The sequence below is a fragment of the Capra hircus genome, chromosome 18 (genome assembly GCF_001704415.2).
Source record: "Capra hircus breed San Clemente chromosome 18, ASM170441v1, whole genome shotgun sequence".
NCBI classification, from domain to species: Eukaryota; Metazoa; Chordata; class Mammalia; order Artiodactyla; family Bovidae; genus Capra; species Capra hircus.
Genome location: NC_030825.1, coordinates 49,503,777 through 49,518,981, shown reverse-complemented (window position 1 = coordinate 49,518,981; position 15,205 = coordinate 49,503,777). Strand labels below are relative to the sequence as shown.

At 51.1% G+C, this 15,205-nt stretch overlaps 2 protein-coding genes and 1 non-coding gene across 4 annotated transcripts; 2 read left to right on the top strand and 1 right to left on the bottom strand.

The window, feature by feature from the left end:
* Nucleotides 1,259-4,049, top strand: CCER2 (coiled-coil glutamate rich protein 2). The gene is made up of 5 exons (XM_018062372.1): nucleotides 1,259-1,685; nucleotides 1,952-1,992; nucleotides 2,138-2,225; nucleotides 2,569-3,071; nucleotides 3,711-4,049. Exons 1-5 carry the CDS (start codon nucleotides 1,625-1,627, stop codon nucleotides 3,798-3,800), a joined length of 783 nt encoding a protein of 260 aa, XP_017917861.1. The 5' UTR covers nucleotides 1,259-1,624; the 3' UTR covers nucleotides 3,801-4,049.
* NFKBIB (NFKB inhibitor beta) lies at nucleotides 4,124-15,035 on the bottom strand. 2 transcript variants are annotated; one of them, XM_018062370.1, is made up of 6 exons: nucleotides 14,771-15,033; nucleotides 6,659-6,764; nucleotides 6,244-6,577; nucleotides 5,396-5,484; nucleotides 5,033-5,305; nucleotides 4,124-4,278 (listed from the first exon to the last, which is right to left on the bottom strand). In XM_018062370.1, the coding sequence occupies exons 1-6, from the start codon at nucleotides 14,947-14,949 to the stop codon at nucleotides 4,183-4,185; spliced, it is 1,077 nt and encodes a 358-aa protein (XP_017917859.1). In that variant the 5' UTR covers nucleotides 14,950-15,033; the 3' UTR covers nucleotides 4,124-4,182. The 2 variants fall into 2 exon arrangements, with proteins under 2 accessions (XP_017917859.1, XP_017917860.1); XM_018062371.1 differs by having other exon boundaries at nucleotides 4,190-4,713; nucleotides 14,771-15,035.
* On the top strand, nucleotides 12,501-12,573 carry TRNAG-UCC. The gene has a single exon. It is a non-coding gene; the product is annotated as a tRNA-Gly (tRNA).

Sequence of the window (15,205 nt, the reverse complement as noted above, 5' to 3'; positions counted from 1 at the left end):
ATCCCCCGTTCGCTTAGACTCAGTCCCAACTTAGGCCTCTGCGCTCGCTCGACTCTTCTATCCTAGCTATTCTTCCCCTAAATCTTGTGCGATTGCCTGCATTTTATCCCTCAGGCCTTAGCCCAAATGTCACCTCCTCAGAGAGGACTCACCTGACCAGCCTGGCCGAAGTAAAACCCCAGGCTCTAGCTGCCGTGCTCCTGTGATGCGCCACAGCCGTTTCCTCCTTGCCTTTTTTTTTTTTTTTTACTATTATTTGACTGTGTTGGGGCTTGGCTGCAGTGCGAAGGCTTCTCCCTGGGTGTGGTATGCAGGCTCCAGAGCACAACGGCTCAGCTGCCCCATGGCACGTGGGATCTTAGTTCCCTAGTCAGTAACCAAACCCACGTCCCTTGCACTGGAACATTAGAAGGCAGAATTTTTTTTTTTTTTTTTAATTTGACAGCCTCTGGTCTTAGTTGCAGCATTGATCTTACTTTCAGCATGCAGGATCTTTCACTGTGGTGCGTGGATTCCCTAGTTGTGGTGCGGGTGGGCTTCAGAAGTTGCCTCGAAGGCTTGGTTGGCCCTGGGGCATGTGGGACTTAGTTCCCTGACAGGGATTGAACCTGTGTCCCCTGTATTGCAAGGCGGATTCTTAACTGCTGGACCACCACGGAAGTCCCTCCTCCTTCCTTGAGTGTTGTCTGTCTTCCCCTCTCCAAGAGGCCAGGGAGGTTTGCCCGTAGCCTCATTCTCTGTTGTAGCCCCAGGGTCTAGAAGGGGACTGGACGTATAGTATGTGCCTAATAAAAATTACTGGGATGAAGGAGCTCGGGCCCGTGTAGTTCTCCACGTCAGGCACCACCCAAGCTAATCTGTATGTGCATCACTTTAATCTTTCCCATCAACTGTGGAATAGGTTGTCACCAGCCCCGTTTCACAAGTGAGTTAACAGGTCTTGGATGAAGCAGTTGTCCCAGGGCTGCACTGCTGGTAGCAGAGGAGCTGGGGCTCGGGTGGGGTCCAGTTACAGCTCTGAGGAAGCAGATTTATGAGACCTGCTTTCCAGAAGGCAAGGCGTTGCCTGAGGATGGTCTGTAAGTGGCTGCCTCTGCATTCAGAGCAGGTCCCACCTCCCAGCGGGGCCTTAAGCTCATCGTGCTAACACGTCTGCTTCTTTGTGACCCTGTGGGCTGTAGCCTGCTCTGTCCATGGGATTCTCCAGGCAAGAATACTGAAGTGAGTAGCCATTCCCTTCTCCAAGGGATCTTCCTGATCCAGGGATTGAACCCAGGTCTCCTGCATTGCAGGCAGATTCTTTACTGTCTGAGCCACCAGAGGAGCCCCAGTCAGACCCTGTTTATATGGGAAGAGAAGCCCCCACCCTCCAAGTAGGCATTCAGGGGCCGGAAGCTGGAGAGGAGGGTGCAGGGCAGCGCGCCCCCATGAATAATTGAGGGTCTCAGACAAACAGGTCTCTCTCCGCCCCACAGCTGTTGCCCTGCCTCAGGCAGTGAGGGGGAGGCGGTGACATCACTTCCTCCCCTGTTGGGGCCACTCAACGGGGGAGGGCGGGTGCGGGTTATAAGGAGCTGCCACCCTGGCCACACAGAGCCAAGGACCCTGGTCTGGACGCCCCACCATGCAGCGCCAAGGGTCCACCATGCTGCTCTTGCTGTTGCTGCCTGCTCTGCTGGGGGCTGGTGAGTGCCAGAGATCAGGGCAACCTCAGCAGCCAGCTGGGGTAGCAGAGACTCAGGTGACCAGGGATGGGGACAGTGCACCCAGCGGGGCCAGACTAGAGCTTTCCTGACTGAGCTTCCAAGTAGAGCCAGTGCCCCTGGCAGGTGGGCTGGGGCGGGGGGGGTGGGGGGTGGACTTGTGGGTACCGGGACGACCTCGGAGCTGGAATCGGCACCAGGGGCAGTGCCTGGGGTCCGAGCCCAGCACCCACCTCCTTCCCCCACAGCCACCGCGGCTCCCCTGGCACCCAGACCCTCCAAGGAGGAGGTAAGGACTGTGGCCCTTTCACCCTACCTCATCTCCCTGGGACCCCAGCCCCCTCCACCATCTCCGTCTCCCTTCCAACCCTCCTACGCTCTCATTCTCCCCATCTGCCCTGCCCTCAATCTCCCCTCTGACCCTTCACCCCCAGCTGACGCGCTGTCTGGCAGAGGTGATCACAGAAGTGCTGATGCTGGGCCAGGCGAGGCGAGGCCCCTGCCTGGCTCTCCTCCACAGAGGTAAGAGGTGCTCAGGCCCCAGTTCCTCTTAGAAGCCCCCGCCCCACCAGGGGTCTGCCCAGGGCTGCCTGGAGGCAGTGGCATCCCCTTCTCATCCCAGAGCCACTGTCTGGACTGGCACGGCACTGTTAAGCATGTCCAGACTGAAGGAGCCTGGCCCACAGCCTCACCCTTGGGGCTCCCTGCAAGGGTACAGGATGGGGGCAGAGTGTCTCCCAGTACTGACCCTCCTCTCCCAGGTCTGGGCTGTCACCTGGGGGACCTCGGGCACCCCCACCCCCCGGAATTCATCTAGGTCTGTCTCCTGATTAGCTGCACAGAGAACATCCCCTCTTTCCATCAGAAATGTATGAGACAGAGCCCTATGGCTGTCGGTCCACTGAAGAGAACGGCCTACTGGTTGGGGATTTTAAAAAGCCAGAGGCTGGGAAGACGAGGTCCAGCCAGGAGGTGAGGGACGAGGAAGAGGAGGCAGCAGAAAGGACCCACAAGTCTGAGGTGCGGGAACAGGCCGTCCGTGAGCAGCTCCACAGCCGGCTCCACCAGGAGGACCATGAAGAGGAGGAAGAGGAAGAAAAGAAGGGGCCCATGGAGACCTTGGAGGGCCTGTGGAAGAAGCATCTGGAGGGCGGCAGAGACCCCCAGAAGCGCGTGGCAGAGCAGGCCAGCGATGAGGAGACGGCCCAGTTCGAGGCAGAGGAGAAGGGAGTGCAGGTGCTGGGTGAGGGCCGCAGCCTGTGGCAGGGGGTCAAGGCGGGCGGAGAGAGACGCGAGGACCGCCACCACTCCCGCCAGCCAGAAGCCGAGCCCCAGCAGGAAGAGAAGGAAGAGGCTTCGGACAGGGAGGTGAGTGGAGGCGGCAATGGGGGAGCAGGGTAGACCAGATGTCAGTGGACATCCTACCAAGTAGCCACCAACAGCAACATCCACCACGAATGGGCTGACACAAGGAGCAGGTAGCAACATCTAGGCGGGGCCTTCCCCTGACCAGGAGGGCTTCCATGCCTACTTCCCGTACAGCAGCCAAGAGGCCACTCTTATTGCCCAGAAGCACCAGAGTTAGCTACCATCACTAGTCTGTGACCAGTGTGTTGGCCCCATGAAAAGCAGCGGCCGTGCCCAGTTCACTGGGCCTAGGCGGACACCACTGGCGGGTCGTGGCGAGCAGAGCTGTCACATGATCAACAGCAGTGACAGAAACGGCCCTCACCTCACAGGCGGTCACGGCGTGCAAGCCGAGCGCCTTTGCTAGTCCTCTGTCTGCCCCACTGGCTATGGCAGACAACGTAGGCCTCACCGCTGGCCATGTTAGCCCACGTGACTCTTCCAGGGTCAGCCAGCGGGGTCACTGTCGTAGTCCACGACGACCGGGGAGACCGCTGCGGTTGCCACTGTGTGAACTGACCAGGCCCACATCTGTGGACAGCCACTGAGGTAGCCTGCCTTTGAAGGTGGGTGCTGAGACCCCGCTTCTGTTGCCGCCAGGGGCACGACGTGGAGCGGCTGGAGCACATGAGCGATGAGCTGAAGAAGGCGACGGAGGTGCTGCGAGAGGAGCTCAGGAGGGGGGGCTGACCCGACCGCACGTCCTCCTCCGCGACACACCCTATACGGCTTAGTACCATTGACCCCAACCTGTCACCCCACCTTGCTCCCCAACCGGCAGGAGTGGGGAGAAGGGTGTGCCTTGAAACCAGGCCTCAGGGGCCAAGTCTGAGCTGGGGGAAGGGGCTGGGCTCCGCCTGACTCAGGACACAGCCCGGATGCCCTAACCCACTCCAACCCCTGACCCCGAGTGAATAAAGCACAGAGAAAACCACCAAGGCTGATGGCGTCGCACTTGATTTCAGAGGGACGGGCTCAGGAACGACCTGGAGGCCTGGCAAGGCAACCGCTTATCTAGTCACTGGTTGTCGGAACTGACATTTTATTAAATTGGAAACTATTAACAGTTAAGTCAGATGGGGTCGTCAGGGAGCGGTTTTGACGCTGGGGTGGGAGGTAGCTGGTTGGGGCTCCGGCCACTGTGGACTACGATGTCGTCGTATTCATCCTGGGGGCAGAGGGGCCAGGCAGAGGGGCTCAGGCAGCTGCCACCTTGCCCGCTGCCCAAGTTCCCCCACCCACTGTGGGAACCGGGTGCTGCGTCGAAGCCCGAGGTCCCCGCTCCTAAGTCTAAATCCCAGCTCCTAGTTCTCTCACCACCTCTTCCAAGGTCACCTGTGTTCTCCCGGCCCTGCGGCCTCTCCAGTCCTTCAGCCACCACAGGGAGGTCTCCCCCTCTGCCCCACTTCCTCCTGCCTTTACCCAAATTCCTCAACCCCTGCCAGTCAGCGACAACCCCTGCCCACAGTCATGTCTCGCTGCCTGGGTTCTCCAAGGAAGCCCCTTCACCGCTGGCTGAGGTCGTTCCCCACCGCTGCCAGTGTTCGAATCACTGCTGCCCAAGGTCACCTTCCCGCAGCCTGCGTTCTCCCGCTCTTGCTCCCTGAAAAAAAAACTCCTCCTGCGGCCATCCTCTGCTGCCTGTGTTTACCAGCCACTACGACTGAGGTCTTCTCTCTCTCTCTGCCTGAGTTCTGCCTCGGCCACTGCCTTTACTTCTCACCTGCCAGTGCCCGAGCTCTCCCCACCACCCCTGTCCAGGTCTCCCCTGATACCACCGGCACGGCTGCCTGAGCTCTCTAATCAGAGCAGCCCCAACGTCAGTGGCTCTCAGTGAGCTGCCTAATGCCTTCTCTCCCCCTTCCACCTGCCCGCTTTTACCCTGACCTCCCAGCTGGGCCGCCCACTCTCTCCTGACTCACGCCCTCATCCCCGCTCTCGCTGTCGCTACTGCTGCTGCTGCTGCTGCTGCTGCAGGGGCCAGGCTTGTCCTCGTCCTCGGGCTCTGGGGCTCCGTGAGCACGGAGGAGGCGGGCAAGGATGGCGCTGGGCCGAAGCGCGGCACTGCCGAGTGGGGTGCGGCCACCATACATGCGGACAGCGGGGTCAGCACCGGCCTTCAGGAGAAGCTCCAGTACATCAGCTGCTTGGGCCTCCACGGCCAAGTGCAGGGGGCTTCGGCCGCAGGTGGGCTCCTAAGGGGTGCAGCAGAGAGGTCACTGGGGCCCTGCCCAACTCGGGGATGACCCCCCACCCTGCCACACCTTCTCCGTAGGGTGGCTCACGGGTTTGTTGAGGTCAGCTCCTGCCTCCTGGAGCAGTCGGACCATCTCTGCATCTTTGTGGATGACAGCCACGTGGAGTGGGGTGTGGCCTAGGGACAGAGTGACCGATGTCAGATGATGGAGGGGAGGGGACTGGGCCCCCAATGCCACCATCTTTGGGCAGGGTTTTGTAACCTGAGGTTGATGGAGTTTGGGGTCTGACTTCTGCATTCCTGGGTACATCAAAGAGGCCCTGTATTCCAAATCCCTTAAGTCTCAGGTGATCTGGAACTTGCTGGCAGTACCAATGCCTGGGTTGTGGGGTTGTCTGGGGCCTAGGGGTGAAGAGCCCAGGAGCTTCGGACAGGGGACCTGAGTCTCTGGTCTTACTTCACAAAGAACCAGGTTCCAAAATTCCTGGGTCCATGTCCTTGGGGGGTGAGGTGGTCCTTGAACCCTGGATCCTGACCTTCCACCTGTGGTGGGGGTCTGGTCCCAAGTACTGAATAGTTGGGCTTAGAGATGGGGGAGGGCCCTGGGTAGACAGAATCTATTTTCCCATGAGGTCTGGCTGAGGACAGCTGTCCCTGAACCCCACTATCAGCCTCTGGGAACCTGAGTCACCAGAGTTTCAGAGGGCCTGGCCTTTGAGTTCCCTTGTCCCAGGTGGGCTGGGGCCTGTGGTTCTCAATAACCTGGCGCTGAGCAGGCGTCCTTGGTTCTGATGCCTGGGTCCCTTGAGTATTATTATTATTCCTGGGATTATTTCCCAAGGAGCCAAGCTCTGCATCAGGAGAGCTGAGCCCAGAGCCAGCTGTCCCCACTCTTCTTGGGAGCCTGGGCCCTTCACGGTGACTGGGGACCCTCACCCTCATAGTTTTCAGCCTCTAGCTGCAGTTTCCAGTCCTCTTCACTCTCATCCTCTTCTTTCTCCACGTCAGGTTCAGAGTACAGGGCAATAGGGGTGTGGTCGGTGTCAGGGGTATGGTCAGAGCCCTGAGCGAGGTAGGTCTTGGGGGCTCCCCTGGAGTGCTGGGGGCGAGGCTGGAGCAGCACGCGAGCGCAGGCGTGGGCTCCCACGCGGCAGGACAGGTGCAGCGCCGTGTGGCCTCCACGCTCCGCCACCAGCAAATTGGCACCTGCTGCATACAACTTCTCTACCGCGGACGCCTCCTCCAGGATGGCCGCCAGGTGCAGGGCCGTCTGCAGGAGCAGAAGGTAGGGGTGAGGGGCCATACTGAGAATCCTGGTCCCCAAGCCCTACGTTGTCCACAGGCGGCTCACCTGGCCCAAGTCATTCTGCAGGTCCAGGTACTCGGTACCAGCTGCAAAGCCTAGGAGGAAGTCCAGGAAGGGCTCATGCTGATGAATCACCGCCAAGTGCAGTGCCCTGAGAACAAGGACCAGGGTCAGAAGGCAGAGGTCAAGTATTCTTTTTATGGTTTGCTTGCTTTCATTTCCAAGGCTAACCATTCCAATATCATGGTAATCCAAGCCTATGCCCCAACCAGTAACGCTGAAGAAGCTGAAGTTGAATGGTTCTATGAAGACCTACAAGACCTTCTGCACTAACACCCAAAAAAGATGTCTTTTTCATTATAGGGGACTGGAATGCAAACGCAGGAAGTCAAGAAAAACCTGGAGTAACAGGAAAATTTGGCCTTGGAATGCGGAATGAAGCAGGGCAAAGGCTAACAGAGTTTTGCCAAGAGAACACACTGGTCATAGCAAACACCCTCTTCCAACAACACAAGTGAAGACTCTACACATGGACATCAGCAGATGGTCAACACTGAAATCGGACTGATTATATTCTCTGAGGCCAAAGATAAAGAAGCTCTATACAGTCAGCAAAAACAAGACTGGAAGCTGACTGTGGCTCAGATCATGAACTCCTTACTGCCAAATTCAGACTTAAATTGAAGAAAGTAGGGAAAACCAGTAGACCATTCAGGTATGACCTAAATCAAATCCCTTATGATTATACAGTGGAAATGAGAAATAGATTTAAGGGACTAGATCTGATAGATAGAGTGCCTGATGAACTATGGACGGAGGTTTGTGACATTGTACAGAAGATAGGGATCAAGACCACCCATATGGAAAAGAAATGCAAAAAAGCAAAATGGCTGTCTGAGGAGGCCTTACAAATAGCTGTGAAAAGAAGAGAGGCGAAAAGCAAAGGAGAAAAGGAAAGATATAAGCATCTGAATGCAGAGTTCCAAAGAATAGCAAGGAGAGATAAGAAAGCCTTCTTCAGCAATCAATGCAAAGAAATAGAGGAAAACAACAAAATGGGAAAGACTAGAGATCTCTTCAAGAAAATTAGAGATACCAAGGGAACATTTCATGCAAAGATGGGCTTGATAAAGGACAGAAATGGTATGGACCTAACAGAAGCAGAAGATATTAAGAAGAGGTGGCAAGAATACACAGAAGACTGTACAAAAAAGAGCTTCACAACCAAGATAATCACGATGGTGTGATCATTCACCGAGAGCCAGACATCCTGGAACGTGAAGTCAAGTGGGCCTTAGAAAGAATCACTATGAACAAAGCTAGTGGAGGTGATGGAATTCCAGTTGAGCTCTTTCAAATCCTGAAAGAGGATGCTGTGAAAGTGCTGCACTCAATATGCCAGCAAGTTTGGAAAACTCAGCAGTGGCCACAGGACTGGAAAAGGTCAGTTTTCATTCCAATCCCAAAGAAAGGAGATGCCAAAGAATGCTCAAACTACCGCACAGTTGCACTCATCTCACACGCTAGTAAAGTAATGCTCAAAATTCTCCAAGCCAGGCTTCAGCAATACGTGAACCGTGAACTTCCAGATGTTCAAGCTGGTTTTAGAAAAGGCAGAGGAACCAGAGATCAAATTGCCAACATCTGCTGGATCATCGAAAAAGCAAGAGTGTTCCAGAAAAACATCTATTTCTGCTTTATTGACTATGCCAAAGCCTTTGACTGTGTGGATCACAATAAACTGTGGAAAATTCTGAAAGAGATGGGAATACCAGACCACCTGACCTGTCTCTTGAGAAACCTATATGCAGGTCAGGAAGCAACAGTTAGAATTGGACATGGAACAACAGACTGGTTCCAAATAGGAAAAGGAGTCCGTCAAGGCTGTATATTGTCACCCTGCTTATTTAACTTGTATGCAGAGTACATCATGAGAAACGCTGGGCTGGAGGAAGCACAAGCTGGAATCAAGATTGCCGGGAGAAATATCAATAACCTCAGATATGCAGATGACACCACCCTTATGGCAGAAAGTGAAGAGGAACAAAAAAGCCTCTTGATGAAAGTGAAAGAGGAGAGTGAAAAAGTTGGCTTAAAGCTCAACATTCAGAAACCTAAGATATTGGCATCTGATCCCATCACTTCATGGGAAATAGATGGGGAAACAGTGTCAGACTTCATTTTTGGGGCTCCAAAATCACTGCAGATGGTGATTGCAGCCAGGAAATTGGCTTCCCTGGTGGCTCAGAGTGTAAAGCGTCTGCCTGCAATGCAAGAGACCCAGGTTCGATCCCTGGGTCGGGAAGATCCCCTGGAGAAGGAAATGGCAACCTGCTCCAGTATTCTTTCCTTGAGAATTCCATGGACAGAGGAGCTTGGTGGGCTACAGTCCACAGGGTCACAAAGAGTCAGACATGACTGAACAACTTCACTTTCACTTTAGTCCTTGGAAGGAAAGTTATGACCAACCTAGATAGCATATTCAAAAGCAGAGACATTACTTTGCCAACAAAGGTCTGTCTAGTCAAGGCTATGGTTTTTCCATTGGTCATGTATGGATATGAATGTTGGACGGTGAAGAAAGCTGAGTGCCGAAGAATTGATGCTTTTGAACTGTGGTGTTAGAGAAGACTCTTAAGAGTCCCTTGGACTGCAAGGAGGTCCAACCAGTCCATCCTAAAGAGGATCAGTCCTGGGTGTTCATTGGAAGGACTGATGCTAAAGGCGAAACTCCAATGCTTTGGCCACCTGATTCGAAGATTTGACTCACTGGAAAAGACCCTGATGCTGGGAGGGATTAGGAGCAGGAGGAGAAGGGGTCGAGAGGATGAGATGGCTGGATGGCGTCACCAACTCTGTGGACACGAGTCTGAGTGAACTCTGGGAGTTGGTGATGGACAGGGAGGCCTGGCGTGGTGCAATTCATAGGGTTGCGACGAGTCGGACACGACTGAGCAACTGAACGGAACCGGGGATTCTTTCTTTGGTGGGTGGAGGGTGTTTGTTGTTTTCCTTCTTATGAGGACAAGCACTCTTGCATTCGTTCCTTCACAAGCATGGAGGGCCCACTGTGGGAAGCGGGAGGGCCCACTGTGGGAAGCGTGATGGCCCACAGTTCTAGAACCAGCCGTCAGGAATCTGGGAGGGTCAGGTCAGAGTTAACGCAGCAAATTTATTTAATCAATGTGTTTTTTTGTTTTGCTTTGGTTTGGTACTTTTTGTTTCTTTGGTGTTTTATTTCATTTTTCTGTTTTTGTTTTTGGCCGCATATGGGATCTTAGGTCCCTAATCAGGGATGGAATCCTCGCCCCCTGCAGTGGAAGCATGGAGTCTTAACCACTGGACCACCAGGGAGGTCTCCAATGTTTACTAAGTAGGACTTCTACTCTCTCCCAAGAAGAAGTAACAGGGATCAGGTTTCATGCCCATCTCAAATCCACCAAAAAAATCAACACAGGGACTTCCCTGGTGGTCCAGCGGCTAAGACTCTGTGCTCCCAATGCAGGGGGCTAAGGTTCAATCGCTGATCAGGGAGCTAGATCCCACACGCTGCAACTAAGACCTGGTGCAGGCAAATAAATAAATATTAAAAAAAAAAAAAACACTACAGCACCTAAAATGAAAAATATGCTGGATGGCATTAACAACAGATTACATATTGCAGAAAACAGATTAGCAAACGTCAGGACTTCACAATAGCAACTGCCCAGAATGAAACACAAAGAGAAATATTCAAAAATGGAAAGAACGTCAGTGAGCCATGGGATTTATCTGTACATAAGCAGCCCGATATATCTGTAACTGAGGTAAGCATGGGGCTTCCCCGGTGGCTCAGCAGTAAAGAACCTGCCTGCCAATGCAGGAGTCGCAGGAGACACAAGTCTGATCCCTGGGTCAGAAGATCCCCTGGAGGAGGGCATGGCAACCCACTCCAGGGTTCTTGCCTGGAGAATCCCACGGACAGAAGAGCCTGGTGGGCTATAGTCCATAGGGTCGCAAAGAGGCAGGTACAGTGGAAGCGACTTAGCACATCACACACACACACACACACACACACACACACACGCACCAGGGCCCAACATGCACACACACACACACACACACACACCAGGGCCCAACATGCACACACACACACACACACACCACCACCAACATGCACCACACACACACACACAGCACACCACACACCACACCACACACACACACACACACACACACCAGGGCCCAACATGGAAACTCTGTTCAAAACCAACAATAAAGGTAAATACCTTCAAAGCAGTCAGAGGAAAAGATACCTTAAGTACAGAGGAATAAAAATAAGCATGACAGCAGATTTCACAAAGGAAATAATGCAAGAGAACACAGCGCAGCCGCTTCTTTCAAGTACTCAAAGACAGGTTGTCAACCTAGAATTCTTTAACCCAGCCAACATATTTTTCAAAGACAGAGACAAAAATACATGCTTTCCACTACACAAAAGTTGAAGGAACTCATCACCAGCCGACCCACATCACAAGAAACGTCCAAGGAAACTTGTGAGCAAAAAGGAAAATGACATCAAATGAAAATATGGAAAACAAAAGAATAAAGAACCCTGAAAACAGTCACTATATGGGTAAGTACATAAGATTTTTTCTTTCTCAATATGTAAATCTCCTATCTTCTGATAGGGTTTAAAAACAAATGAGTGTTTAAGCAAAAGTAACAACGTCTGAAGTTTAGAATACACGGATAAAGGAAATCTGTGACAGCAACACACTGAAGGCCAGGAAGAGACAAATGGAAACACACGATTCTAAGGTTCTTTTATGTTATGAGAAGGAGCACAACAGCACTTGAAGGTGGCACATAATAAAGGTAAAGTGGGGGCTTCCCTGGTGGCCCAGTGGTTAAGAATCTGCCGCGTGATGCAGGGGACGCAGGTTCGATCCCTGGTTGGGGAGCGTGTACTAAGCCCACGGGCCACGAGAAGCCCTAAAGCAGGAGTCAGCAAACATTTTCTGTAAAGGGCCAGATAAATAATTCAGGCTTAGTGGATGCTATGGTCTGTCTATTACTATTCAGCTCTGCTGTTAGCATACAAAAGCAGCCATTGGTGATATGTATTGATAAATGAATGGGCGGCGTGGCGGGATTCTAACAGAACTTACTTTACGGAGTCTAAAATTTGGATTTCATGTAATTTTCACTTGCCATGAAATGTTCTTCTTTTGATTTTGTTCCAACCAGTTAAAAATGTAAAAAACCATGCTTTGCTCACAGCCATACAAAAGCTGGTGCCTGGCTGGATTTTGCCTGGAAACCAGTTTGCCAACCTACCTTTCCCAGCAACCAGTAAAATAAAACATAATGAGTAAAAGGTAACAAGCCGACAAAACAAATACAATGGAACAAAATGTGCTCATTCCAAAAGGCAGGAAGAAAAGGTAAACAAAGGAGAGATAAGTAGAAAACTAGTAACAAGATGACAGACATAACCATATCAATAATTAATTAAATACAAATAGTCTAAACACTCCAATTAAAAGGTAGACACTGGACTTCCCTGGTGGTCTAGTGGTTAAGAATCCGCCTGCCAACGCAATGGCAGGCAGGGGGCATGGGTTTGATCCCTGGTCTGGGAAGATTCCACATGCCGTGGGGCAACTAACGCCACGTGCCACAGCTGCCTGTGTGCTCTAGAGCCCGTGCTCCCCACCAAGTGAGACCACCACTATGCGAAGCCTGCACAGCACAGCTAGAGAGCATACCCCGCTCGCCACAGCTAGACAAAGCCTGTGCGCAGCAACCAAGACCCAGTGCAGCCAAAGAGAAACAGCTAAATAAACACAAATTTTAAAAAAGGAGAAGCTGTCAGAGTGGATAAAAAAAGCAAAACCTAGGGTCTTCCCTGATGGTTTAGTGGTTAAGACGTTGCACTTCCAATGCAGAGGGCCAGGGTTCAATCCCTGGTCAGGGAACAAGATCCCACATGCTGCAACTAGGAGCCGATGCAGCCAGATAAATTAAAAATAAACTTTTTTTTAAAAAAAAGCAAAACCTAACTATACAAGCAACAGCTTTTCAAATAAATTTAAAACTAGGTTAAGAATAAAAAGATGGAAAAAGATATACCATACTAACACCTGTCAGTCAAAAGTAAGTAGGAGTGTTTTAAAATAAGAGTAAGATTTCAGAGCAAGGAATATTACCTGGGATAGTGCAGATTATTTCACAATGATAAAGAGGTCAGTTCAGGAAGAGGACACAATAAACCTAAACATTTGCACTCCTTATAACAGAGCATCCAATCACATGAAGGAAAACCTGATAAAACAACAAGGAAGCCCACAATTATTATTGAAGATTTCAATACCTTACTCTCAATAACTGATAGATCAAGTAGACAGAAATTACCAGCAAGGATATAGTAGACTTGGAAAAGAGAAGAACCAAAGAAACCAGCACAGAACTTACTGGTGGTCTAGTGCTAAAGAATCCACCTGCCAAGGTAGGGAACACAGGCTCAGTCTTTAATCCGGGAAGATCCCACCTGCCTCGGGGAAACTGAGCCAACGCGAAGCAACTCCGCAACAAGAGAAGCCACCAAAATGAGAGGCCCTCACACCGCAACTAGAGAAAGTCCGTGGGCAGCAAGAAAGACGAAGCACAGCCAAAAGTAAATCAATAAAAGTTTTAGAAAAGAAACCCATACAACCTCTAACTGACATCTGGAGAACTACACTCAACAACAAGATACCAGACATTCTTTTCAACTGCACACACAATAGAATTTAACTACAAACCAATAAAAGGAAGGTATTTGGAATATCTGGAAACTAAATAACATACTCCTAAATAATTCACCGCCCAAAGAAGAAATCAAAGGAGAAATTAGAAACTATACTGAATTAAGTGGAAATGAAAGCACAGCACATTAGAATTGATGAGATACAGCTAACGCACTACTTCGGGAAATTCACATGAATCCTATATTAGAAAAATAGGAAGGCCTCAAATCAATGACCTCAGCTCTCACCTTAAGAAACTAGAAAAAGAACAAAAATAAACTCAAAGTAAGCAGAAGAAAGTAAATAACGAAAGTCAAAACAGAGATAAACACAACAGAAAGCAAAAAAAGAGACGAGAGAAAATAAATGAACGCACAGCTGGTTCTGAGAAGACCGGTGTTTCTTGAGCTCCTCCTATGGGTCAAACACTGTTCTGTCACTGGGGCTACGGCAGTAAACACAACACACAAAAACCCCGGGTACATTCCCTCATTTAGGTCTTTATGACGTCGTTCCTTCTACCTGGAATACTCTCCCCAGATAATCTACTTGTCTCATTCTTTCCTGCTATATTTTTCACCAAGGAAATTACTGTCTTCTGACATACCATTTTTCTTTCGTTCATTTTTCTGTCTGTTTCTCCTCTCTCTCCTCTCTCTTTCTAACTTTGTGTCTATAACGGCTTTCTGTTTCTTTTCTTCTCTCTTTCTTTTTTGTTCCTCCTACTGTTCCTTTCTTCCTTCCTGTCAGTCTGTCTGCCCTTCCATTTATAGACCCCCCACACTAGAACGTAAGCTCCACAAGGCATAAGTTGTTGGGCTTTCTTCACTGCCTTATCACTAGCATCTACAACTGGGCCTGAAACGCTGTAGGTGCTGGATAAATACTTGTTTAACAGATGAATCCTTGCTGTCATAGAGTTTACATTTTCTCTTTCAAAGTAGGATTTGAAGATCAGTGCTCAGAAACTGGGAGATCTTAGAGTCAAAAGCCAAATGTTAATTTTGGAAATCAAAATTTAAAGCTCCTAAATTAGGAGCTAAGGATCAAAGATCATATTTGGAGGTGAGATGTCAGAAGGAGCCTGTGAGTTATAGTTTTAAGACAGGTCTCAGGACTGGGGTCAGGAAGCTCAAATTGAGTTTTGAATGTGGAATCAATCAATGGATATGAAACTCTGAGGGCCAAAGTTTCAGAAAGGACGGGGTTATGATAAAAACTAGCTTGGAAATTGATTTTATCAAGGGTTAGACTTGGGGGTTAGAGGTCAGAGTAAGCATTAGAAGACAGATTTAGGATTAAGAGGTTGGAAAATCAGTATCAGGGACTAACAGGGAAACAGATGTGGGATCCTAAGGCTCGATGTGGCAGGCTAAGGTTCACTCACGTGTCGCCATCCTCAGTGACGTAGCCGAAAACGAGGGGCGCCCACGACAGCCCCGGGCCCAGCTCCGCGCCTAGCCCAGGTCCTCCGGGGGCCGCCGCGTCCGGACCCAGAGAGCCCAGGCCGCTGTCGCACCATTCATCGGCGTCCGCAGCTTTCCCCAAACACGCGACCCCGGCCATAGCCCCCAAAGCCTCAGGGGACCCCAGCGGCTGCCCGCCAGTCGCTGGGCTCTGCCTGGAATTCTGGCGCTTCCGCCCTGCTGGGAATTCCCCAACACTCCCCCCGGACTCATCCAATCAGAGTCGGCTAAATAGTAAGCGCCCCGCCCTCATACTACACCGTGACCAATCAGAGTATTCAGATGGACTGCGACTCTCTACCCTTTCCCACTCATTCCGCGCGCCCTTTACCAACATGGCTGCGGACGCGAGGCAC

What these genes read in the sequence shown, in the direction of transcription:
- CCER2 (XM_018062372.1), top strand. Translation starts at nt 1,625, where the DNA reads ATGCAGCGCCAAGGGTCCACCATGCTGCTCTTGCTGTTGCTGCCTGCT. An exon ending in GCCTGCTCTGCTGGGGGCTG is followed by an intron (nt 1,686 to 1,951) that starts GTGAGTGCCAGA and finishes CTTCCCCCACAG; the next exon opens with CCACCGCGGCTCCCCTGGCA. An exon ending in CCAGACCCTCCAAGGAGGAG is followed by an intron (nt 1,993 to 2,137) that starts GTAAGGACTGTG and finishes CTTCACCCCCAG; the next exon opens with CTGACGCGCTGTCTGGCAGA.
- NFKBIB (XM_018062370.1), bottom strand. Translation starts at nt 14,949, where the DNA reads ATGGCCGGGGTCGCGTGTTTGGGGAAAGCTGCGGACGCCGATGAATGG. An exon ending in AGAGGCTGAAAACTATGAGG is followed by an intron (nt 5,485 to 6,243) that starts GTGAGGGTCCCC and finishes CTCTGTCCCTAG; the next exon opens with GCCACACCCCACTCCACGTG. An exon ending in GAGCTGACCTCAACAAACCC is followed by an intron (nt 5,306 to 5,395) that starts GTGAGCCACCCT and finishes TGCACCCCTTAG; the next exon opens with GAGCCCACCTGCGGCCGAAG.